Genomic DNA, 26,639 nt, shown 5'->3' on the forward strand with positions numbered 1-26,639 from the left:
CCAGTTCGCGCAGTGACGTCACTCGGTGAGTAGAACTATTGGGATTTCAACATAAAAGCACGAAGAATCGCTAATATTTTTTATTTTTATTGTTATAATTCATTTTATATTTAAAAAAATGTGTTGTACAACCTCTATATTATAATATAATAATTGTAATGCTGCATTAAACAACCTGAAAACTAAATTTACGTGAATTATCTGAATTAAATTGTAAAAACGAATTTAACGGAGTTTGATACGTATTTCTATTGTGTGCATCAAATTAAAATTTCGCGTTTAATATTATTTTTCGTGTACTCAATAGAAAAGTGCGGCTTTAATTTGAAGATAATTATAAAAAAAGTGCTATTTTTCTCGTTAGTAGCGCACAGGTTATCTGAAAATGCCAAGATCTTCAGAATTATCCATTTTTTGCTTTTTTAGGTTTTTATTTGATTATCATGAACAGACTTGTTGTTATGGTAATTATGCACATTTAACGTGAACATAATTATCTTAAATATAAATCTACTTTAGAAATTCTGTTCTAATCTTTCAAAAACTGAGTACAAGAAAAAGTAACCACTAAAAATAAGTACAATGTACTATTGAACTGTAACCTACATGTTAATTAACAATTTTTCGATGATTTGTCTTGGAGTGAAAATTGTTTTCATAGCTTGATTTTCTTTTGAAAGTTCGTCGTTTAGTTTTTTAAGATAAGCAATTTTTGCTTCTAGATCTTCTGTCTGTATATCTTGATCTGTATTTGTATGTACTACGTAAAAAACATAATTAAATATACAAATAATCGTTTCCCTTGAGAAAGAAATATACATCATGCAAAAAAAACCGTGCAAACATAAAAGTAATTGTGCAAAAAAAAAGAATCCTTGAGTAAATACAATAAATGTTCAATATACCCAACAGATTTACTTGTAGATTCTGTTTTATCATCCGAAATAGCATTTGCGTCATTAGTTTAAGTGCTATAAAATAAATGAAAATATAAAATAATTGCTAAAAAAAGAGTACTACAAGATGTTCTTTGGGAACTTTTTTTTTTAACTGAATTTGTTTGATTTATATCAATATTCAAGTAAAATAACCTACTTAATTTCTGAGATTTCATCCCTAGAACAAATGTCTTTAACTAACTTGGCTGATCTCCAAATTTTAGGTTTTTTTTTTTTCCTTTTTTAGGAAGATAATTTAGAAGTTCGTGTTGCAAATTTCGCTCGAAATCGTCTTCACTAAAATGCTGTGAACACACTCTTGCATTTTTTACTATAAATGAGTCCGAACGACAAGAAATAACCCATACTTGTCCCTTGGAAACGAATAAAATTGTATGTCTTTTTGAAAATGTCTTGATTGTTTATCGCTATTACACCCAAAAACGCCACAACGCATCGTTGTAACTTTATCAAATTATTAAAACATAACGTGCAGCCACTAAACCTTCTGAAAAATACGTGGAAGACAGAAAAACGTTGCAGAATACGCGCGAAATGCCTGTGTTTACTCACCCAGTGACGTCACTCCCCCACTCCGTACGTGCGCAATATCATACCTAGTATTTATTGTATCATGGGGTCTATCTATATGTATTTAATCAATGTCAACGTACAGCAGCTTTCAAGACGAAAGGGTACAGGTGGTGGGAGTGCGCAGAACATTGTTTTGATTTGGCCTTACAAATATCGTGCAAGCAGTGGCAGCGGCGATGAATATTTCGATTTTAAATATTAAAATATATATTATTGCGGTTAATAAAAATATCACTTTTCTATTTTATTAGCGTTGACATTGTAGAAAAAGAATTTAAACAATTATTAGTGCTGTATTTGATGTATGAGTTGAATAAAAAAGTAAGTAAAAGAAGTAAAAAGGTAATTTTTAGTGAGCAATAATAACTGTTAAATTAGGATACAGTCGAAGCTCTAGTTATAAACGACAATTATGCTAGAATATGAACTGTGATTATTACTTCGATGTTAAAGACAGAAAACGTTAAGCCTTATTATAATCCGACTTTACGGTATCGATAAATTGTGCCAGAAAATAAAAAAACATATAATTATAGTCATAGGTTGCTTATTCTCAGAGTTTTAAGCCCGCTTTTATCTAAAGATTTAACTGTTGATTTAAGACTAGTCGACTATAAAATACCTTAGTATATGATACTAGTTTATAATGAGGGGTTCGTGAAATTTTTTACTCATGCTATAATCCCTCACATTATAAACTCGTTTAATAATTAAAAATACCAAATTTTGTGTGATAGATTATCATAATTTATTGTTACGTAAGTCTATTTTTTTAACAAACAAATTAATTTATTTTTACTAAATGGTTGTCTGTATTCTTTTGTAGAAATTGCTCTTTTTTTAATTGTTTTTGAAAGAAGTACAACTCAGCCGAGCCTCCCTTCTCAATGCATCGATGTTACGCCACTGATGGCCCGGCTACAAGTCGCGCAACTTAAGCCCCGCCCCTGTGCCCTTTCGTGCTGAAATTACTTCTACTACGTTTGAAAATGATCCTCTAGAGTATACTATTTTTTTCCTTGTCTATACTACGAATAGGAAGCATGCGCACTCTCTTATATTCTACCGGCCAGTGGCGCGCAGCTGCTATACCTATACTACGTCCTCCTTTATCGCATGGTAACAGTACGAGCAACGCTTCTCTGTCACACATATTTACATGCTCCAATTTTTGCAACTTCAAAGCCTAGCTACCGTAATCTATGAACAGATTTTCTTAAGCAACCTTATACTATTCTACTCGCAATAAATTTACCTACATTTTGATATATAAATATGGTGGTAAGCAGATGAGCGCAATTACTAATCAGAGATTTCTTAGTAACTACTAAGAAATCTCTGTTACTAATATCAATTTACCTGTTTGCACGCGGCTACCAGGTAAAAGGGAACAGAAAAAGGTAGGGAACCGATCGACTGCATATAGCAGATGTTGTATACTTTCAATTAGACTATGAGTCATTTGGCAACCAAGACAGTCAAATTTGAAAAAATAATACTTTTTTATAATTTTAATTAATCATAGCCATGAATATTTTTTTTATGGCAACCTTATTGATACACGTTCACAAACATATTTTATTTTTACTTCCCGAGCGTAAGCAAAGGAAGTATTGTAATCGAGTCCATTGGCCGACTTTCTACTTTTACGTTTTCTCGATCTTTCATGACCCCTAGAAGACGAAGAAATAGGTCTCCCATTTCCGTCTGTCTGTCCGTCTGTCTGCCGTCCTGGATTTTTATTAGACAGATAATCTCCGAAAGTACTCGACCGATTGTTGTGAAATTTTGTACTTATATTAAGAATATCATGTAGATGGTAAAACGCTAACCAAAATTTGTCTAATCATCCCCACCACTTATGCGATGACGTCACTTCAAAATTGTACATAGTAAATGGGTTTTCAATTGTATAAATTAACATAGTCCTACACATGTAGTTTACAACTCTGAATCGACTTTTCACCCGAAACGTCCAGATTTTTGGAAAAAAAATCAAAATTATAAAACAACATTTTGAAATTTAATTTTTAATCTGCTGACCAGAATGCTTTGAAATGTTGCAGATGTTTTAAGGCTATAAAGAGCATCATAAATCTTTAGTCAAAAAATATTTGCTTATCCCCTCCAAAAACTTGATGACGTCAGCTCAAAAATTTGTGGAATAAATCATATCTAAAATGTACAAAATATGATGAGTCTGTACTTGTGATCTATCACTCCATTCATATTTTTTGGATTTGCATATACAGGGTGACTCAAAAAAATTAATGAATGCGTAAATATATTTTATTGATTTAATCAGGAACTACAAAACCGAATGCTCTGAAATCTTGCAGATGTTTTAAGGTCATAAAGAGCATAATAAATGTTAAGTCAAAATATATTTGCTTATCCCCTCCAAAAACTTGATGACGTCAGCTCGAAAATTTGCCGAATAAATCGTATCTAAAATGTACAAAATATGATGAGTCTGTACTTGTGATTTATCATTCCATTCATATTTTTGGATTTGCATATGCAGGGTGACTCAAAAAAATTAATGAAGGCGTGAATTTATTTTATCGATTTAATCAGGAATTACAAAACCGAATGCTTTGAAATCTTGGGAATATTTTAAAGTTATTATAAGCATGGTAAACTTTTGTTCAAAATGTATTTGTTCATCCCTCCTAAAAAAATTGATGACGTCACCCTTAAATTTTGCTGAATAAATCCTATCTAAAATGCAAAAAATATGATGAGTTTGTACTTGTGATTTATCATTCCATTCATATTTTTTAGATTTTCTTAAGAGGTGGTTCAAAAAAATTAATGAAATCAATTTATTTTATTGATTAAATTAAAGGCAACACTTATTATTAGTATTACACCCCAACCAACCCAATTTGGTAGACACAAAATTTGTTAAAGGAAAAACTCGGTTGAAACATAAGGGTAGCACGCTTATTTACATCGACTTTAACATTACAGACCTGCATTTGTTTTATGCGCTCACTTGGTTCCGCGAATGTAGAATAGACATGTTTATAATCAACCAATTGTGAATTTCACCGTCAAGAATTAAAATAAAACCCAATGTTTTATATAATAAGCGGAAGTCGAAGCAATAAAACCGATGGTCGTTTTGTTTACAGTTTCTCTGTTTGACTCTCACGTATGCTGTTACGCTTGTCATCTTAAATTAAGAATGTTTATACATAAACGATTTTCAGTTGCCTTTCATATTACTAGACAGCGGATTTTTGTCGGGCTACGTCACGATTATAGGTGGGGACGCGCTGGATCGCCGGGACTCAGTAGCGGGTGATAGATAATCACTGAATTTAATCAGTACTAATTCCATAAATATAATTAACGATTTATTAATCAAACGGCTAAGTAAATGAGAACGGGAATTAACAGCAGAGTGCAACGAAACAGCGTTATTCTAATATCAAATAAACGAAGTGCAGTCCGCAACCGCAATGAATTCGCATCCCGTACGAGCCGTACCGAGTTTGGCCTTGCCTAGCCCGACAGAAATCCGCTCTCTAGATATTACACACCGGCGCCGTATACGTGAGTAAATTGTTTCGTTATTTTATTGATTATAAGAAATCAATATTCAAAACGACCCAATTCATTTTCCCGAAAATTTGGGAATACAATAATTTTATTCTTAGTATTACACTACATCTATCCCAACTGATATACGTGTCCTTGCAAAAATGTTGATGACGTCATCACAATTTTTTTTTAAATTCCCACTACAAAAATGTAATGAGAAAAAAAAACACAATAGGCATGCAGTCGTCAAGTTTCCGACAGCGAGGGAAGTACTGTCTAAACTCTTTAGACCAATTTTTTCACTCAAATGCGTGAAAAAATGAAACGCCATTACACTTTTTTTCACGCATTTGAATGAAAAAAGTGTCGCAGCGTGTCATTTTTTAACGGAAGACATTTATTAAACGTAGAACCAGGTAAAACATAGAAGCCTGCCGTTGCTATGACGATTCATCAACACATTTGTCAAAAATTAAAATGTATACAAAAATGTTGTAATTTATTAATCCATATTTAAGTGGTTTGTAGGTATTAGTTTTCTCGGTGTTTTGTGATAATTTGTGTGCTCGCACAATGGAATCGGGCAGCGATGAAGATTTCTTGTGTACCCCTGAAGAAATTATCAAGACGGCAAGTACAGCTACATTGAATATCTATGTTCCAAAATAAAAAGTTTTTGAGGTTCGTGGCTATTGAATTTTGTTACGAACGTGAAAAAAATTTTGTATGCAACTCGTGAGTAAAGTGACTTTTTTTCTCTCAGCGGATTTTTTTAAATTTTCCTTCTCGTGAAAAAAAAAACACTTTCCTCACTAGTTGCATGATTAACTAAAATTTTACCTATTTATCTTTCAGTAGCGTCTAAAAAGGTTGGATAAGGGTTAATTTTCCCCTTATAATTTTGATAATACAATATAAGTTTTTCAGACTTCTCAGACTTCGCGAAGAACTATCAATTTTGTTGTACATACCTTTCAATAACACTCTGCATGTTTTAAACAATATTCACAAACGACGAATCACAATGATTTCACACGGTAAAATCACAACGAAAACCACCGTGACGAAAACAATGCCGCAACAGCTGATCGACTATATCCTTCTCGCTTCGTGGTATGCTTTAACCTTTTCCAAGCTCCGTCTGGCTGTGGTCTGGCTCCGTCCAGTTACGTGTATACGTGCTATTATTCGTAATCATTCGTAATCGTACAATGGATGTCAACATTTCGGACGATTCAAGGCGTATGTTATATAGTGGTGACAGAAGCAGTTCTGAAGAAGAGTGGTCCGATGAATTAAGTGAAGAGTCATGTTATTCTGACAGTGACAGGTTAGTTTATTATTGATAATAATATAATTATTAATTGAAGTATTTCTAGCTCAGTTCCTGAGTGGGAATCATCAATTCATGATATTACAGGAGAATTATTATTTATTGACTGTCACCCTTTTGTGACTCAAAATAATGTAGACAACACTAAACAAAAAGAACAATTGCGACCATTCTCAAAAGATCAATTGAGACGTAGCACCAGGGGCAAGTTTCTTCGATTAATACGAAGAAGAGACAGCCAGAGACACAGCAGAAGGGATCAGAAATCACAAGATACATTGGATTCGTCCACCAATAAAGTGAAATTTCACGACTCACAAGAAGGCGAGGAGAAAGAAGTAATCTTAAAGCTTAATAAAGATAATTTTCGGAAAGATAAAGCTTTATCAGAAATTTTGTTAGGAATAAATGTTGAGACTTTGTCTGACGGTAATCGTGTAATGGTTGCTGGATTTTTGCCAGATAGTGACGCTAAACATGAAAAGAACATCAAAATTGGAGATTGGTTGAAAAGTGTAAATCACATTCCAGTAACTAATCAGAATTTAAACAGTGTTCTTGAGAAGTTTCTTGATAAGAATGATGTGTTGCTAAAGCTTCAGAGAGTTGCAGGGGTTGAAGTAACTAAGGATCCTCCAATAAACGAGTTGAATTATCAGTCAAAATTTGTAAGGGAATTGGTGAAATTTAATAAAGAAAGCGAACAAATCTTGTTTGAAAAGCTATGTCAGTACCCTGTTGGGGTGGTTTACTTAAGTATAGACAAATTGAGTGAAACAAGTTCTGAATTTGAAGATGTTATATACTGTTATACATACCCATTCCAAAAGTCAGTATTGTGTCAGGCAAGAGGAATTTTTATAACTTTGAATCATTTAATAAATGAAGTGACAAAGAGTAGTCCCAAAATCACGTCATTCCTGTATAGAGAAAAGCTGTATCATGTTACTTACACCTGCTTAAATAATAAACTCCTGCTTTGTATGTTTCCGGATTATCATGTTTCATTAGGAGAATCTCTTCTCGTAACAAAAGAAATTGTAAGAATGCTTATATTTCTGTATGAATCACTAGATAAATCTTTTACTAATGAAGTAAATAAATCTCAAGTTGATCACTTCTTTGGTCGATTTTTTACTAAATTACTAAATGGTGGAATGTGGACAAGTAGTGACGTACTGCTTGCTTATTCAGAAGTGAGTCAGAATTTGAGACTTTTTGAAGATGTTCTTCCAGCGGCAACGTTAATGCCACTGTCAAATGAAGCTTTTATGCAAGTTGATGATGCCTTAACAGAGTTAGAAGCTAGTGACTATAGAGAATGGGTAAATTAAAATATGGTCAAATGTTTATGTATTTTATTCATATTTATTGTAGAACGAAGAACCACTGGATTGTCAACGATTGTTCACAATTCTTGGTAGTGCTTTATATCATGATGGATACTTGTTAGCGTCTCACCTAATGTATGAAGATCTAATTGATGTACATATTTATTGTCGTCAGCAAGGATTTTTTCATTTATCTAAAACAGAACCAGTGAAAACTTTGGTTCTGTGGAAAGAGGTTTTCCCATGCTCTTGTAGCAGAAATGAAAACAGGAATGTGAAAGTTCCACTCGGAAAAAGATACTTGCTTCTGGTTGGTAGTCAAAAGGTAAATAAATCTTGTATAGAACATATAGAATTTTACACATGTTGAACGTTCCTTGTGCGCTTGTATGTATTTAAATACCTATAAAGACTCGCCATTAACCCAGAAATGACCGGCATTTAGGCAAAATTTCTGTCACTATGACTACAAAAATCAAGTAATGAAGTTGGCCGTGGTAATGATATATATACCCCAGTAGAATTTTATATGTAATAAATATTGAAGTTCTAACATTTAAATAATATGGGTAACGACAGATTTTTTTTTTTAGAAAATCAATATTGGTTTTAAATATTGAATATATATTTATTTTCAATGTTTAATACTTATTTAGTTCAGAACATTTAATAAATGTTCTTCATATGAAAGGGGGTATGGATATAAAAAAACTTGCATGGAATACAATATAAAATTTATTAAACACAAAAAAACATTGTCACTGGAAATAACAGTGTATTGGAAACGTTGCGGCAATATTTATACATTTAAAAATTATTTGTCCTAGAACCAATTCGTTGAAAATTTGTACCAGGTGATTTTTTTTTTATTTCTGCTGTAGTTACCCATGACACTTATGTCAGCAGTGAAACTGAAACTGCTGGCATAAGCTTCATGGGCAACTAGAGCATAAATTTAAAAAATCACGTGATGTGAAACACAATATAAATTTTTTAAACATAATATTACACTACCAACTTACAATGAAATAAAAATACATTGTCAATGGAATTAACAATGTTCTGCTACATTTCAATCGTTATACAGAAATATTTATTTAATAATTATTTGCTCTATAACCAATTCATTGAAAAGCGATATAATTAATTAAAATAAAAAAAAAATACCTCATATTTTTTTCGATGAGAATTCATTCTTGCTTTTGTCTGCGCTTAATGAGGTCCTACCAAGCGGAATTCCGTTACGTCTAATTGTACTGGCATAGATTAATATAGATGCGACATGCAGGCTGATTTTGCAAAACCACTCTAATTGGACATTGGAGTCCTCAACCGCCAAAGGCAAGCGCCAAATTTAAATAGTCGATGCCAATAAAAAAACTTGTTTCACTACAACTCGTCGCCTGAGAACTTGTTTGATCTACACACCACAGCGCGCTCAGGCCAATGTCGACATTCAGAAGCAATTTGGTTGGTTTGGACTATAATTTCTGCGGGAAATAGTTGTTTGGTCGGTTTTTATATAACCATTAAACGAATATTTTTGGTACATATTTAGATGATTTTACATATTTTGTTTAACTAAGAATTAATTCTTTATTTGTATTTTATACTAGCAAAACGTCTTATTAAACTAAGAATATTGTTGAAATCGTAGTAACCCAATGGATTTTTTTCGGGTAAATGTTTTGGAAACACTGTGTTCTATTTTATATGAATTTTTAAATGTTTTTAGTGACAATTTTTGTATAACGTTAACAGTGCGAAAAAAAATGAAAAATAAAAATACAGTATAATCTCACTAATCCGGCACTTCGCTAGATCGGCACGTCCAATAATCCGGCCCCTCCGCCCACGCCTCCCTCGCCCCTCTACACCTCTAATACATTACATACATTTATTCCCTCTATGAAATGCTTTATTTTAGTCATTACCTATGACTTTTTCACTATAATCCAGTAATCCGAACATTCCAATAATCCGGCACCCTCCGGTTTTTAATAGTGCCGGATTAGTGAGATTATACTGTAATCGAAAAATCGAGAAATCTAACAACAGAAAAATCGAAACCTTAAAAAATCGTAAAACCGAGACATTGAGAAATCGAAATATCGAAGAACTGAAAATCGAAAAATGAAACATCAGAAAATCGAAAAAATGTAAAATTCAAAAATCTAAAATTTAAAAACCGAATAACGAAAAATCGAGAAGTCGAAACCCCCAAATTTAAAAAATCGGATAATTGGAAAATCTAAAAACCGAGAAAGCGAAAAATCAAAAGATCAAGAAATCGTGGAGTTGAAAAGTCAAACAATTGAGAAACCGAAATAGGCCAAAATCGAAAAGTTAAAAATTGAACAATTTATAAATTGAGAAATTGACAATCAAAATATCGAAAAATCCAAATCTCGATAAATCGAGAAATCAAAAAACTTAAAAATTTGAAAAATTGAGAGATTGAAAGATCAAAAGAACGAGAAATCGAAAAGTGATGAAGTCGAAAAATAGAGAAATCGACGAACAAAAAATTAAAAGTTGAAAAATTGGAAAGGCGGAAAAATCAAAAAACGAATAAATGGAAAACTGGAAAAACTGAGAAACCGAAATAGGCCAAAATAAAAAATTGAAAAACTGATAAATCGAAAACCTGAACAAGCAAACCAGGAAAATTGAAAAATCGAAAAAGTAATAAGGTAGACACATCGAAAAATCCACAAGTCAAAAATAGAAAAACCGAAGAATTGAAATATTGAAAAATTAAAAACCTGAAAAATCAAAAAATTAAAGAATGAAGAACAGGAAAATCTAAAAATTGAGAGTTTATAAAAGTCAAATTTGAAAAATTAAAAAATCGAAAATTTGACAAAATGACAATTGAAAAACAGAAAATCTAAAATCGGGAAGTCGAAAAATCAAAAGATTAAGAAATCGAAACACTTGAAAAATCCCAAAAACTTGAAAAATTGAAATATCGGAGAACTGAAATGAAAAATCAAAAAATCTAAAATTTAAAAATTGAAGAATTGAAAAAACGACAATTGAAAAACAGAAAATCTAAAACCGGGAAGTCGAAAAATCGAAAGATTAAGAAATCGAAACATTTGAAAAATTGCAATATGTAAGAACTGAAATGAAAAATCAAAATACCAATAAATTGAGAAATCTAAAATTTAAAAATCGAAAAGTCCAGAAGTCAAAAATGGAAAAGTCGAAGATCAGAAATATCGAAAAACTGAAAAATGAAAGAAAAACTGATGAATCGAAAAACTGAAAAATCCCAAAACTGAAATATCCAAAAACTGAGAGTCCAAAGAATCGAAAAATTGAGAAATCGAAAAATCAAAAAGTGAAGTCGAAATATCGAAACCTTAAAATAATCGAAAAATTGAACAATCAAAAACCTGCAAAATCGTAAGATCGAAAAATTGAATAACAAGTAAACTGAAAAATCCCAAAACTGAAATGTCCAAAAACTGAGAAATTAAAAAATTGAAAAATTGAGAAATCGAAGAATCAAAAAGTGAAGTTGAAAAATCAATACCTGAAAAAATAGAAAAATTGAAAAACCAAAAAACCTGAAAAATCAATTAATTGAAAAGTCGACAAATAAAGAGTTTATAAAAGTCAAAAATTGAAAAATCGAAATATTTAAAAATCGTAAAATTGAGGAGAAAAACTGAAAACCGAGAAATTGTAAAATCCAAAAATTGAATAATAAATAGGAGTAAACTGAAAAATCCCCAAACTAAAATTTCGAAAAACTGAGAATTCGAAAATTGAAACAGCAAGAAATTATGGTCGAAACCGGTTAGGATGTGTATCAGATCACGGATCATGGCTTATAAATCAAATCGCTGTTCTGTGGTCAAATCGTTTCCGAACGCTTAGAGTCGACATTGGCCTGAGTGCGTAGTAGATCAAACGAGTTCTCAAACGACGAACTGTAATTCGTGTGACCTGAATTACAGTGAAGGAAACAGTAAGCAGCTTGTAATATTCTGGTAAATCTAATGTCAATTTGTCGAAAGTAAAACGCGTCGTTAAAAATATTATGACATTTTTTTCTAGTTAATTTTATTCCTAATTAGAAACAAACACTGTTGCCAACATAAGTCGAGGAGTCCTCAACCGTCATTTAATTTAAACTGACGCTTCTCTATGTTCTCTGGTACTGGTCTTTTTGAGTTAATTGTATGTGCTTACATAAATCGTCCCTACACATAATAAAATGTTTGTATAAATTGTTTGTACAAACAGATTTTTTCAATCAAGTCAAAGTAATTTTATACATGTTTGATCGTTATGTTATAGCTCAACATAGTTTCAGACTACATGTTACAATAAATCAGCGTATATGTTTGGACAAATCTGTTTGTGCATACGAAAAATTACGTCTAGTTTAGGATTATGTATGTGCAACCTTATCACACAAACATTGTTTGAAGAATCTGCAGGTTTTGATTTTCAATGCGTTTTTTATGGGGCCAGGACTTCAGTGAGGAGGCGGGTAACGACTGTTCACTGCAGAAATATTTGCGTGCATATCGAAAAACTCGGTAATTACGATCATCGGCAGTTGTAAAATGAAAGCTCTTTAACATACGAAAGAATGAGTGATTTACGAAATTATTCAAAACAATTTTTGGAAGAATTCATCGAGGAGTATGGAAAATTACAAACAAAGAATATACAAATCGCAATTTGAGAAATCAAGCACATAAAATACTAATTAATAAAATAAAAGAAGTATAGCCAGAGGCAAACAAAGACATGATCATTAAACATTAAACATGGTGCAACTTGCTTTAGCAACCAATCAAAATGGTCTTCGTCCATACGTAAAAAATTTTGTAGATCGGCTTTTGACGACACCCGCTGCTCATTCAGTAAACGCATATAAGTAAACTGTTGTCTTTTGTTATACTACTCTTTGCACCAGATGCGTGTTTTCTGATTTTCTGAAACCGAGGACCCGGGTGGTTTAGTTAGCTTCATGCTTGCCCACTGCACCTTGGGTCGTAGGTTCGATTCCCGCCCTGCCTCTGGGTGTTGTGTATGTCATGTTTCCTGTAATTGGGGCTCCGGCCTGTTGGAGACATTATAGAATAAAATAAAATAAAAATACCTAAGCGAGGATCCTTCAACAGATCTGAAGACAACAGCATCAACGAAACTGATTGTATTCCTGTTGCTGATGTTAAGCTGCCGTTAAAATAAAATGTCAAGTACCAAGTAAATTTTGCTGATTTCAAAAGGGTAGACGATACTTATATTATAATCAGTCAGTTTACGTTTGACTGCATGTTTTCCATATTTTATTGTTCAAGTAAATGTTGAATGTAATGTTATGAAAGAAACAAGAAATACTAAAGTAGGCAACTCAGACAATAGCAAATGCAAAGAAATTCATGGACAGTGTTCTGTTAAAAATGAAGAAATGATTAGCCTTTGTGGAATGTTTGTAGCAGTTTTTAATTTGTTGTTAGTACACTTATACACCGATAAACATGAGAATGATAAATTAAGAATAAATAAAGAAAATTTTAAAGTCCACAATATGGTTTGATTTCCGTAACCCCAAACCTTTACTTTCATTTCCGCGAATGTAATATTTATATTGTACTGCCTGGAACTCGAACTTAATTTTTACATCAATTTTCAATCACAAATATAGCATTTTGCAACACTAATAATCGATTTAATAGCTCTAAACCACGACCCAAGTCACATAAAAAACCCTAATTAAGCATACAATTAGCCAATAACACGTGACGTCACGCTGTGGCGGGAACTCAGCGTTTGACAAGCGCTGTGAAACTCCGTAAGTGACAATGTTAACATTTTCGCATTTTATTTAAAAGTGTGGGTATTTATCTAGAAAATAAACACGTGAATAGCTTCTTTCATATCTTTTCTGTGTATCAGGGTGCTTTTTTGGCGATTTGAGTTTAAAAATACATAATAAAAATAAAAATACAGAACGCTGTTTTGGTCTGAATTCCTCGTCACCCAAAATACATTCGTGTGTTTTAAGCGGTAAATCGGAAATTAATATTTTCGTTTGAGGTTAATGTGACGGCTTTAAGTGAAGGTGTGTAATTTGTTTTTAAAGTATGGATAATTTAAGTGATTATGCACGATGTCTTTCCGTCAAAGAGAAAAGCAGATATGTACAAAAGTTAAACAATTTAAACGGCGTAGATCCTTATATAATGAGTGCAAGTGATTTTAATTTGTGTTTAGACGATGTCCCTACCATAACAATGAATACCATTCTAAACTTTTTTATTTTTGGAATAAGTAAAATAACCCACAATGAAATTTGTGCATTCAAAAGTCTAGAAGCATTTATTCAGTTTTCTCTATTTTTGTCTTTCAACATTACAAGTATTACGAGTGGATTTATTTTGATATCCTAAATTTTGTGATGGAACATAATCAGGATGGTCCACATCCGACAAATCTGCAGGTTTACCTAAAAGAGCACCAATGTAGTAATTTATTAAAAACTGTAAATCTAATAGGTAGTTACTGTACCAAAATAAAATGATCTGAACAAACATAGGAATACTTTACTTTGGCTTCGTTAAATCCACTCGTTTCAAGGCTTTTAACCAAAGCTTCCGCCTTTTTCCCCATCCTGTATATATTTACCTTTATTGTTGCTAATTGCTGCGAAAGGAAAATAAAATTTGTCCGCATTTCTGGTGCTTCGATTCGCACAACCTACAACAGCACAAAATTTAGGCATTTTCTCCTAAAATACAAAATATTATAATATTAAGATGCTAGTGTATTTAAAAAACATTGATGTACATTAACAAAGAATTAATTTGCAAAACAAATAATATAAGATGCAGCGAAGTTAACCTGTACATCACATTGGAAAACATTATTTTTTAAGCATATTCAAACGTTATGGTGCGTTTTACAGATATCTACACAGTCTGGAAACTGTAACAAACTTACCAAACTATAAAAACACAGTTGACACGCTCTCAAATTTAAATGAATTCCGAAAATATTAGCATTGACTCTTATGAGAAAACAGGCTAGTTGTCAAACGCTGCCATCTTGATGACCTCGGATGACGTCAGTGTATTTGGCTAATAAGAATAGAGTATTGACGACGCCTATTACGATGGTGTGGCGGCAAATTTAAATAACGCAACGGCAAATTAAACAAACTAGCATTCTTAATTTATTTTTCAACTTCGCGCCGTTGTTGTTTTTTTTTTTTCAACGCGAAATTTTAATTCTAACTAGGACACACCACAACGTTAAGTTCAAAATATGAACTTAAAACAGACAGTTTTGATTACAAAGAAACTTTTTTCTTTGCTTAGGACTTGCTGGCTGTAATAATGGAGGCAGGTGGCTGCACAGAACCAGGCGAGGAAAATATGGGTCCTGATGCTTTCTATGTTGAGGAAGTCCAAGCAACGCTGGCCCACATCCAAGAATTAGGAATTTCCGACCTTGCTGATCGTTGGATAGCTTCAAATCCCGGACCGCAAGTCACTATTCCCGAAACATGCAATAAGCGCAAGTCAGATTTCTTAGATAATTTGAGTAAAACAGTTTCACAACATAAAGAACACAGAAAACCTGAAGTGATGTCTATTTTGAAACGACGGAATTCCGACCAGGCTCTCATTCATTCCAGCTCATTACTTCTGTCTGATGATCCCTGTGATATGCATTCGGAAGATTCAGGTAGCCAAGGAGGGCATAGTGAAATGAGCGATGAAAATTCTAATGTGAGAAGGAGAAAATATGATTCCAATGATGAAGAATCGGATATAGATGATTATGGGGTTGGTGCAGTTTTATTATGGGTATTTCCATTCATCAGCTTTGTCGGTGGCGCACACATCCCATTCTGATAAAAAATTTGACTTTGTTCTGATTGATCACTGGTTGAGTCTATTATTATAAAGTACCATCTTAAAAGTTTGAAATATTTGGAGCAAACTGAGTTAAACCCAAAGCCTAAAGCATTTGTAAAAGGAGTTAGATACAAATGAGTATAAATCAACGGAAGTTAGTTCAGTATTATCTTTGCCATTTCTATTGAAACACCACCTGTTGATTTTGCTTAAAATTTAGCAGTTGTTGACAGCTTTCGGTTAATTGACAACGGTTTTTAGTTAAAAAATTGTCTGAATATGAACGTTGCCAAATTTACGATTAACAAGTGGTGTTTCAATAGAAATGGCAAAGACTATACATTTAAACTATTTTAATATGAGAAAGTTGATGTTCAATTTTGGGAGCCTAAACGATATTAAACAGCTGACTGTTGATTGTGCGTGCAATCGGCAAAGCCAAACGAATGGCGTTTAGTACATATTTTATTTTATTGCATTGCAGGACGGTAGTCAAATGAGCAACAGCAGTTTCGATATTTCAGAGTTACGTCAAACGATTTTATCAGAGACTGGGGGTTTTCAGCCTCAGCAGTTGACTACTGGGAAAGAGAACGTTTTGTTTCACTTTGTTCAGTTTGACTCTACGGAAGGTGTGTTGGTTTGCGCACCAGAATGTAGGATATCATCACAAACTCTCGATGCAATTTTGAACTGTTTTCGTCAGGCATGTCACAAGATACATTGCTTGTTTCAGAATACAATGAGATTTAAAGTAGTTTTTTCGTTTGAATACATTTTTAAATTGTTCATTGTGGATTATTTTAGAACATGCCTGCTCAAGATATGGCAAAATCTGTAATGAATAAAAGTCTCATAGCAATCAAGGAACATGGAATTATGTTTGAATGTCCATTCTTAGATGATGTTGATACTAAGAAATATAAAATCAAATATTGGGTTGTTGGGTAAGTATTTGTTTAATGGTACTAGGGTTTTTCTCACTTCAGTTGAAACAATACTGAAATATCAATAAAATAAAGGATTGCAAATCAGTATTGTGTAGAATGTGAAATTGTGTGTACTAATTCATATAAAACAAATAGAGTTAACCCTGTTGGAGTGTTGGTTAATAATAAATTCAATACATGTTTATTATTGTGTATTTAACTACGTCGTTGCTACCCAAATCGGTCTTAAGAGTAAAATTTGTACATTTATATTTTTGAATTTAATTTCAGGAGACTGTTCTACATGCCTCATCCCCGTGAAGTTTATGTTTGTTACCAAGACAGTATTCCGCAAAATGTCATAGAGTTGGCTTTTAAAATTGATTTAAGTACAATGAATTAACATTTTTTTAAAAACGTTTATTAATATAAGCGTAAAAAATATGTGAGTTTTTTTTGAGAAAGATGAACTGTAGTATTTTTTTTATAATGCATCTAATAATAAAACTCTAAGTAACATATATGTTGGTTGTGTTCATTCCATAAGTAAGTTCTTTTAAAAGCATGTTTTTTATTTATTTCGACGTCACAAACGCAAAAGTTCTAACGTTCTTTTCTACTCATTAATATATTATAGAAACGTGTCTGGATTCTAAATTTTAATTATATGGGGACTGACCGTAGCCAGGCGGCACTTAGGCCTCGCCTTTGGGCCCATTGAGCCTTTCCCAGGTTCATATCAGGATGTCTTCCCGCTCCTTCATTCGTCAAACCATCCAATTTCTTGAATGTACTTGAGTAGTAATAATGGTAATTTATTATCAAACAGACAAAAGATCTATGTGGACACTTGTATCATAACTCGGGATAAGTATACACAAATACCTATAACAAAAAAAAATCAAAACAAAACAATTATACAACTAAGCACTAATCACTAAAAACTGATATAACAAGCCATGCAGGAACTTCAACTACAGTGGCGTAAGAACTGCTTTTTTAGATTGTGGTGACCGAATTTAAATCAAAGTTTTCGCGCTGAAATTAATTGACAGCGGCGCGAAATCACATTTGAATAATTTGAATTTTAAAAAAAAAAAGAAGGTTCAATCACGAAAAGGAACTCCTTAAACATAGGCAACCAAATATGCATGGATGGTCTAATGCACGTAGCGCTTAGGAGTTAGTTTGCATGATCTTTGGGTTAGATGGCAGCACGTAGCGCTAGGGTAATTTCAGTTACAGGGTTGGTAGAGAAACGGCATGGTAGGCCATTACGAATGTGGCTGTGTGTGTGTGACGACGTGGTAAGAACTAGGTTTAAATTAGTTGGTTTGGTAGTTAATAAAACGGGAGGAAGCCTTTGTTTAACGACGATCAAACGTATTTTTCATAATGATACAGTTGTCCCCAACCCGCGCGTTAAATTCTTGCGCCCTTTTTAATCGAAAATTGCAGACTTCCGGTCGGACGCGAACACGTGTTGTGAATCTGTTTCTTTGTTTGTAAATTCACCAATCAAGCTAGTTTTTCTTAGTAGTCAGCTAGTGCAAACACAATTTAACAATCAGGATTATTTAAATTAACCATTTGCTAGAAGATTTCATGAAATTCACTTAGTCAGGAAAAACACCTTATGTTTAATTACGAATAGGTCTCTGGATGCATATACGTAAGTGTTACATTATAACACTTCTAAATTCTTCACACAAGATTGCTAATAGTTCATTTACGGCAGTTAAACAAGTTCATTATACTGCGAACTGGCGGGGGGGTTATGATATTTTCTCCCCTTAGGTGGTTATCATGGTTATCACGATTAATTCATCGGGGCATGCTTCACGACGCCAGATTGATTAATTAACCAATGCATGCCCCCAACGCTATAGAAAATTTACATTACCGAGACGCTTTTTCCTCGCAACGATTTTGGAATTTACATCACCGAGACGCTTTTTCCCTCGGAGCGATGATTGGATATTTTTGTGTTTGTTTATTATGTGTTTTGTTGGGGTAACCAGTTCGTAGTATTTTAAACTCTCAAAGTAAATTATTTTTGAAGTAACCAATCACTTAGATCATGATATAATTTGGTATAATGTAAACTCTTTGTTTGAACCGTTGATAAAGTGTGGCAAATATTAATCTCCTGTAAATTTTGTTAACTCTGCAATTTTCACATCATACTATATTTCTTTAATCTCACAATTTTAACCTCAGTAATTTTATTTGTTGTATAATTTTAATTGAACGTAAATCTCATGTTCTACAGTTTTAACCTCACATAATGTTTCTATTTGTACAAGTTTATTTCGCACCAGATCTTTGTTGCATAAATCCTTGCTAAGTTTTGTTTTGTAAATACTTTGTTGATGAATGTTTCTATGATATAAATTAATTGATGTCCAACTTTAATCTCACATACGAATTATTTATTGTTTAAAATTTCACAAGGTTGTATGTCGAATCTAAATGTTGTTTATTGCTCTTTGACACTTTAACACTTGTTCAGTTGTTGTTAATATCAGAGTTATAAGAGATTGAATATTTTAAAATGGAACTGAGGTTAAATGACACAGAAAACGTGGCAGAAGCGAAGTTCAGTTCCTAGTCGAGCTGGCGAGATTTATCGTGCCACCTGTACAAGTCCACAGGTTTGGATAGATTCAGGGGCGGCCGCCGACGTTGTGAATTTCTCGATTTGGCCCAATAGTCGAGATCTTTGCGGGTTGGACGACCGTAATGGCCTAGTTCCGCAGGGCACAGTTCGTCATGGGATATGCGTGTGGGGTAGGCTTTGCGATAGATAGAATCATCGTCGCGGGGGGAGAACAGTTCCAGACCGGTAGCTCAGACTCCGCTTATGCTACAACGCTCCAGGGGTACTTTTGTTGTACTCCTGTTAACTGCCGTAACAAAAAAAAAAAGGAAAAGAAGATCGTCCGCCACACGCCTGTAATAACTTGTGTACTTGCATCCAGTTACTTGATTCAGCTTTTGCTTTGTTTTATTAAATTTGTGATATTCAAATATTTGCATTGATTCCAAACAGATGTACAGAATTTCCGTTTGTTCGTTTTTCGTGTGTGTATGTCTGTCAATTCGCGAGTGTTTTTCTTTCACATATCTTAAGGTGTTTGAAATGTAATATTTATGTCGTCCGGGAATAAAACAAAAAGGGGGTTTTTGCGCTGAGGAGTAAATCTTCGAAGCGTCTTTCCCCCTGTGAGGGTGCCGTACTCGCCCTCCAAAACAATTTTGTCTATTATTTCTTGCGCTCTCGACAGTGTATGCACTTGTATGAAAGAACGTCTTCCCGCCATTTTTCAAAACCACAAAAAAAAAACACACAACGTAGGTTCTCATTTGTTAGACGATCACAGCCAAGGCCAAACTTTGAGTTTTTGAATTTTTCGCGGGCCTTTCAAACTGTTTCAAGGTCAATTTTTAAGGCGGGAAGTTTGGGTTATCACAAGATAGAAACATAAAATGTTTTATGTCCGATTGCTCTATAAACGTTACTTTATTTTATAATTTAGCGGCCGTAATGTGGTACTTTATGGTACTAGTACAATAAAGACAACCAGTAGCGGCTCGTGGTCTTTTTGTCAGGTGAGGCAACATTTTCGTTTCAAAATCGGCAGGTATTAATTAACATGTTGGCAATTACTTTTGTTAAAAGACAGATTGTTTATTCGTTTTTATGAAAACAATACAAATAACTCTGAGTCAGTAACATATCTCTATATGGGTACACTTCTCGAATAAAAAACATTTAATTGCTTGACACAAACCAACGAGAAGGTGTAAAGACTACAGAATTTGCTTTATTAACATTAAACATTAATTAATATGATCTAGGGCTGATTTAAATATATTAATCAAATAATTAATAAATTTCTGCTCAAATCTGGATGAGAGGTCCTAAATCTTTGACATACAATTGTTCGTCGTAAGAAAACCGTGCTTAAATATTTAAACTTTATAAGAAACTCTGGAGATTATAGATTCTTATGTTCAGCATTGTAAAACACACATTTTCATTGTCCAGACTGTTTTCAATTTCAAGTTAACGTAACAGTTTTAATACATAACCTTGGCAATGCACATGCAGTCAATACCTTTCCTCGCGTCTAATTAATGCACAACTAACTAAATGCATTCAGCATCCCTGTTCAGCATTGTGCAGTTTCACCGTGAGATTAAAAAATTCGATCTGATTGGGTTAAGGACGGTAGGCGTTGGTGCCTCCGCTGGCGCTTTGATAAAGCACTGATGACTATTGTCTTTCTCAAAAACATATTAGCACCACTGACTAATCATACTGAAGATATCCGTCTATCTGAGGCATGCCTCCGTCTGAAGCTGGCCTACACGGCGATGATCAGCGCTTATTCCTGTCGAAAGCGCGTACTTCAAAATATATTACCAAGACGCGTTTTAATAAATGACAGTGTTCCATAAAAGTTATTTGCTATATCTGTAAAATATATTTGAAGCTAACAGATATTAAAACAAAAACTAATGGTCAATTTTTCCAGGGGAGGCACTGCCTCCCCTGACGAGCCGCCACTGAAGACAACTTTATTTTACACTTGTTTTTATTAAAGTTTTCGTGAATACAATCAAACTTACTAACTAAAATAATCTAGGCATGATCGCAATGTTTAATATTTACAACATAACTACTACTAGAAAACCTATATTGGATATTTTCCTTGTCGCATTTCACTGCTTTTGTTTCTATTACTGCTTCTGTTTCTATTACTCCTACTGCTTTTCCACAACTGAACATATAAGGAATTCACGTTCGGTAGATGTAACTAGATTTGGTAACTTTTTTTTTTAAGCTGTGTAACTGCGGACATAATTGTTCTAGTGTATAATGTATTACTGGAATGTCAGAAAGTAGCTATCAAAAATGTGACATGTAAGTAAGTAAAGGTCAAATATCGAAAATGTGATGGTTTTGTGGTAATCTGGTGAATATATTTTTGAACCAAGGAGAAAATCGCATCCCTCTAAAAGCCCAAAGAGCAACCCGCATGTAAAATTTTGAATCTTTTCCCTTCACTAGTTTTTTTAGGAGGACAAGCTTTGATGTCATCATCATGGATCCACAATTTCACCATGGATCCGTTCTGGTATATCCATGTCTCATTCAAGAAAATGAAAAGTAAATCTTCACCACAATCACGCAATTGGAGATAGGTACCGCCTTAGAAATTTGATTCTGGCAGCTATAACGTGTTTAAAATGTAAAAAACTTCGCCTTCGGAAACCTAAATTTATACGTGTATTATGTACAATTATTTTCAAAGCCAAGTGTGTTACCTCTTACAAAACAATAACGATTATATAAAACTTAAAAACCAATTGTAGAACGGAACCAACAAAGCATGTAGGTATATAAATCTGCGCAGTCGTCTTTCTGATTCTGATTATAATATTAACGGCACAAGCGCCGCTGTATCTGTATTATTTTAAAATTCGAAAAACACTCGACAACACTAGCGAACTTTACGGAGAATATTTCTGCCACCAGTTTAACTGTTTCCGTTTTACCCAATTTTTTGAAAACCACGAAATATTTCTTGTTTCTTTTCCTTTAAAATGAGCTTTCTCGTGATTACTTTTATGGAAACTGTTTCCACGCTGTATTTAAGGATTTTCTAGAAACGAAGCGTGTTGAAATTAGAAAAACTTCGTTTTTTTCCACACAATTCAGATTTGACATTTGAATTAGAAAATTAGACAGTTGATGCCAATCTTAAATTTCTAGTGATCTTAAGATTGCAACTTAACCACAGAAAAGTTTCTGTCAGTTACTTCTACCGAACGTGAATGCTTATTATCTTCAGCAACATCTTTTTCCGAAAGATTTTTGCCTAGATTTTTTTCCGCAACGTTAATTTTAGCAGTTTCATCAATATACCCCTCCGCTACAGTTGATGAAGGCCAGCCCCCATGTCTTTTCATACGAGGAAAGCTCTGTAGTGATATACGCCAAAATACTCTCTTCCGACGTTGATTTGACGTTCTTTTTAGAGCACCACTTCCGCTAAAGGTTGTAAGTTTCTCCGTATAAATGTCTTGATTTTGATGGTAGTAAACACTCTTTAACACTCCTAGCAATCTCTGTTATCTCACTTTCTGCTTGGTTCGATGTACTAGCTTGCATTTTTCAACTTTAAACGCAAACAGCAAAAATCAAAATAATTTTCACTTGTGTAAAAATGGGTTACTGTAGTAACAATGAAAAAGTAGACTAGATTTTCAGAAATTTATTTTGCAATTGGTTTTCCTTAATTTTTATTTTTTTAAATTATAACAATTGTTGCAATCAGACATAAAGCCTTGTATGTAACGCGTACATAAACCGGCTTTATTGACGCGCCTTTTTTATCGACTCGGTCGCTACGCTCCCTCGTCTACTAAAATCGGCTTGTCAATAAAGACCTGGTTTATGTACTTGTTGCATAAATAGCTATGATACTCTGTAAAAAGATGTCTGCAAGTGGAGCAATATTATTGTAACTTCTGCACATATTATATATCGGCGAATAGAAATGTTGATTAGTTCTACACCAACCTATTGCAAATGTTTATATCTACAATTTAAGCGCGGTATGGGAAACTTAATATTACTAAGCAGATTTTCTGAAGAAATTTTCCCGTGGATCAGCGCATACAAAAATAAAATATTTGCCACCGTTCTGCTATCCTTCAATGAGTTTAGATTAAATTCATTGAAAAGAACTTCGCTCGAACATGTTCTTATATGGTGTATGTTCAGAGTTAAAAAAAAATGTGCCTGTATACAGGGTGCCGCATCCAAGTATGGATATAGGGAATTAACATGGGAATTGGTTTTTATTTTATGATATCTCCCCAGATCACTTTAAAGCTATTATTGAGTGATGCATTTGTGGAGGTTGAAGAGGGCGATCGGTCAGCATTTTTTTCAAATCGTTGCATCGCGCTCATTCACTGTAAAAAGGTTTTAAAAATCGTATTTTGAAATTCGCGCCCAATCCGATTTGTCGCGAAATGTTCCGTCGCACTGTCGAATGAAATTCGAAATTATTCTCAGAAATCAACGAACAATTCAAACTGAATTATTTTATCCAGTGTGATGATTATTTTAGGACAAATTAAGCGGAATAAATGCACAAATTGATCCATTCATTCGTCATAGTGCGCGACTCCGTCAAACGAGCCATCTCGAACTACGCTCAGACCGTATCCAAAAAGCCCGAGATGAAGACTTCGAGCAGCTGGTCTTCCTCAAAACCCCATCGGCAGGATTGTAACATGTCCTGGGAGCCCTCAAGCTAGGAATGTACTCGCGCTGTCTCACTCAGTAATCACTGAACGACTCAAATTGAATTATTTTGTCCAATATGTCGATTATTGTAGGTCAATTTAAACGGAATAAATGCACAAGCTGCACAGAATATTTTATTAGGGTATGTTGCTGGTGCTGGTCGAGTCTTTATTACTAAAATCTCATTAAAATGCCATGTTCTACTGTGATTAGATGAAAATGCGAGCGCCCGCTTTTCTTATTGTGCGATGATAAGATTTACCATCAAAACAGCTGGTGCTTTTGAAGAGAACCTTGTAATGAACCATTTAGATAACTACAAATAACAAAACTTAACAATTGTTGATGAATGAAGTAATTAAATATTGTACGAATCTGGAGAAGTATTGCACTATTTTCAAGAATTGCTCAAAAAGACTGCTCTCAGCAGCTGTACAGTAAGTAAGCCGATCTTCAAAACTTCTACGCGTGTTGATCAGCATTTGCGTTGCAATCTGAAGACAATATTTGCTGGACTGCTTGTTTCAGCGCGTCTCTGTTTGTATAGCTGGTATTGTTTGAATACAGATGGTCGTGAAGAAATCTCAAAAGAAAAAATTTCCAGGGATTTAGATCCGGCGAATGCACAGACCAATGGGGCGGTGCAAACTTTCCATTCCAACATGCCGGGAAAATACTGGTTCAAATAAACAACATTTATGCGAGTTATATTGCTGGAGATTTGGTCCTGGATGTAAAAGACCTGCTGCAGATGCCGCACCCTTCGAGTCCAGGAAGTATTTGCTAAGCTAGCATATTGTCCTACTTCTGAGCATTCAATCTAGATTCGATTAAAAGAGGTGCACTGACATGATGTCCTAGAAGCCCCAGTCATACACTGACAGTTGCACGCCATTGATAACTATAGTCATGGACCACGTGAGGGTTGTGTTATGCTCAAATTTGATCGTTCTGACGATTATAACTTCCGTTAAGACCAAATGAACATTCGTCAGTACCCCTGGGGCGTTGTAGCATAAGCGGAGTTTGGGCTACCGGTCTGGGACTGTTCTCCCCCCAGACGGTGATTCTATCTATCACAAAGCCTACCCCACACGCATATCTCCCAGCCCCGTAGCCAGAAAACTTATTCAGGGGGGGGGGGCAAGTTTGTTGACAGAGGGGGCTTCATATAAATATGAATATATATTACTTCCCGAGCGTAAGCAAAGGAAGTATTGTAATCGAGTCCGTCGGCCGACTCTCTACTTTTAGGTTTTCTTGATCTCTCATGACCCCTAGAGGACGAAGAAATAGGTCTCCTGTTTCCGTCTGTCCGTCTGTCTGCCGTCCAGGATTTTTATTAGACAGATAATCTCCGAAAGTACTGAACCGATTGTTGCGAAATTTTGTATTTATATTAGGAATATCGTGTAGATGGTAAAACGCTAACCAAAATTTGTCTAATCATCCCCACCTCTAATGCGATGACGTCAGTTCAAAATTGTACGTAGTAATTATAAAACAATATTTTGCAATTTAATTTTAAATCTGCAAAATCGAATGCTTTGAAACGTTGCAGATGGTTTACAGTTATGACAACCACGATAAATTTTTAATCAAAATATATTTACTTATCCCCTCCAAAAAATTGATGACGTCAGCTCAAAAGTTTGCCGAATAATTATACCTACATTTTATTTTGTACATTTTAGATAGGATTATCTAAAATGTACAAAATATGATGAGTCTGTACTTGTGATTTATCATTCCATTCATATTTTTTGGATTTGCATATACAGCGTGACTCAAAAAAATTAATAAATGCGTGAATTTATTTTATTGATTTAATCAGGAACTACAAAACCGAATGCTTTGAAATCTTGGAGATGTTTTAAAGTTGTCATAGGCATGGTAAATTTATAGTCAAAATGTATTTGCTCATCCCCCCTAAAAAATTGATGACGTCACCTTAAAATTTTGCTGAATAAGTCCTATCTTAAATGTGCAAAATATGATGAGTCTGTACTTGTGATTTATTATTCCATTCATATTTTTGGATTTGCATATACAGGGTGACTCAAAAAAATTATTGAAAGTGTGAATTTATTTTATTAAGTTAATCAGGAACTACAAAACCGAATGCTTTGAAATCTTGGAGATGTTTTAAATTTATCATAAGCATGGAAAAATTTTGATCAAAATGTTGTAAGGATCCAATTCGAATTTTTAAATTTCAAATGAATTTCGCGCGCACAAGAAACGGTTGGTAAGAAGAAGAGGTTGGCAACCTCTCACACCAAGAGAGAGACATGCACAAATGTGGGGGTGGTTTTGTTTTCTGGTAAAATGATTCACTTCCCTCTGACCGCTTCGAACAAACGGTCGACTTCCTTTTGACCGCTTCGAGAAGACACACCACTTCTTTTCGAGCGCTTCGAGCAACAGGTCGTATTTTTAATTGTGAGTTATTCTGTGCCTTTTACTGTTGTTTTTTTGCTTTTCCAGTGTTGATCCGTTCCATTGGAAAACCTAGCAGCCCCCGTTGAGCCATTGGGTGTTCCTGATTTCTCATCGTTCTTACGACGAGGTTTTTGTGTTCCTTTTGGCGGTAAGCTGTGTCGAAATCTTCGCATCTTTGGAGAGGTATGTTTTGAACACGTTTTCAACTGGGTCCTGTTTCGCGGCGAGTTTCAAGTCTCGACGGTGCTCCTGACCTCGTGACTCAGCGACGCGTGCGCTTTTTTTTCCACTAATCTCGTTTTTTTTA

The 26,639-nt window shown here is 34.0% G+C and overlaps 2 protein-coding genes and 1 long non-coding RNA gene across 3 annotated transcripts in view; 1 reads left to right on the forward strand and 2 right to left on the reverse strand.

Annotated features, from left to right (window-relative positions):
• Positions 1-6,142, reverse strand: part of LOC135126615 (uncharacterized) — a 22,207-nt gene extending 16,065 nt beyond the window's left edge. The window contains exon 1 of the transcript XR_010280095.1: positions 6,053-6,142. The gene's annotated coding sequence lies outside the window, so the exon portion shown is untranslated. The remainder of the gene's footprint in view (positions 1-6,052) is intronic.
• On the forward strand, positions 6,134-17,084 carry LOC135126617 (protein inturned). The gene is made up of 7 exons (XM_064052655.1): positions 6,134-6,411; positions 6,461-7,739; positions 7,792-8,070; positions 15,092-15,562; positions 16,119-16,388; positions 16,442-16,581; positions 16,855-17,084. The coding sequence occupies exons 1-7, from the start codon at positions 6,293-6,295 to the stop codon at positions 16,964-16,966; spliced, it is 2,670 nt and encodes an 889-aa protein (XP_063908725.1). The 5' UTR covers positions 6,134-6,292; the 3' UTR covers positions 16,967-17,084.
• Positions 14,075-14,867, reverse strand: LOC135126620 (uncharacterized). The gene is made up of 2 exons (XR_010280097.1): positions 14,715-14,867; positions 14,075-14,471 (listed from the first exon to the last, which is right to left on the reverse strand). It is a non-coding gene; the product is annotated as an uncharacterized LOC135126620 (long non-coding RNA).
• Positions 17,085-26,639: the final 9,555 nt, after the last annotated feature.

Source organism: Zophobas morio, unplaced genomic scaffold (genome assembly GCF_036711695.1).
Source record: "Zophobas morio isolate AGI-343-1 ecotype UQ-CSIRO unplaced genomic scaffold, CSIRO_AGI_Zmor_V1 ptg000011l, whole genome shotgun sequence".
NCBI classification, from domain to species: domain Eukaryota; kingdom Metazoa; phylum Arthropoda; class Insecta; order Coleoptera; family Tenebrionidae; genus Zophobas; species Zophobas morio.

What these genes read in the sequence shown, in the direction of transcription:
- LOC135126617 (XM_064052655.1), top strand. Translation starts at nt 6,293, where the DNA reads ATGGATGTCAACATTTCGGACGATTCAAGGCGTATGTTATATAGTGGT. An exon ending in TGTTATTCTGACAGTGACAG is followed by an intron (nt 6,412 to 6,460) that starts GTTAGTTTATTA and finishes AAGTATTTCTAG; the next exon opens with CTCAGTTCCTGAGTGGGAAT. An exon ending in TTCTGGTTGGTAGTCAAAAG is followed by an intron (nt 8,071 to 15,091) that starts GTAAATAAATCT and finishes TTCTTTGCTTAG; the next exon opens with GACTTGCTGGCTGTAATAAT.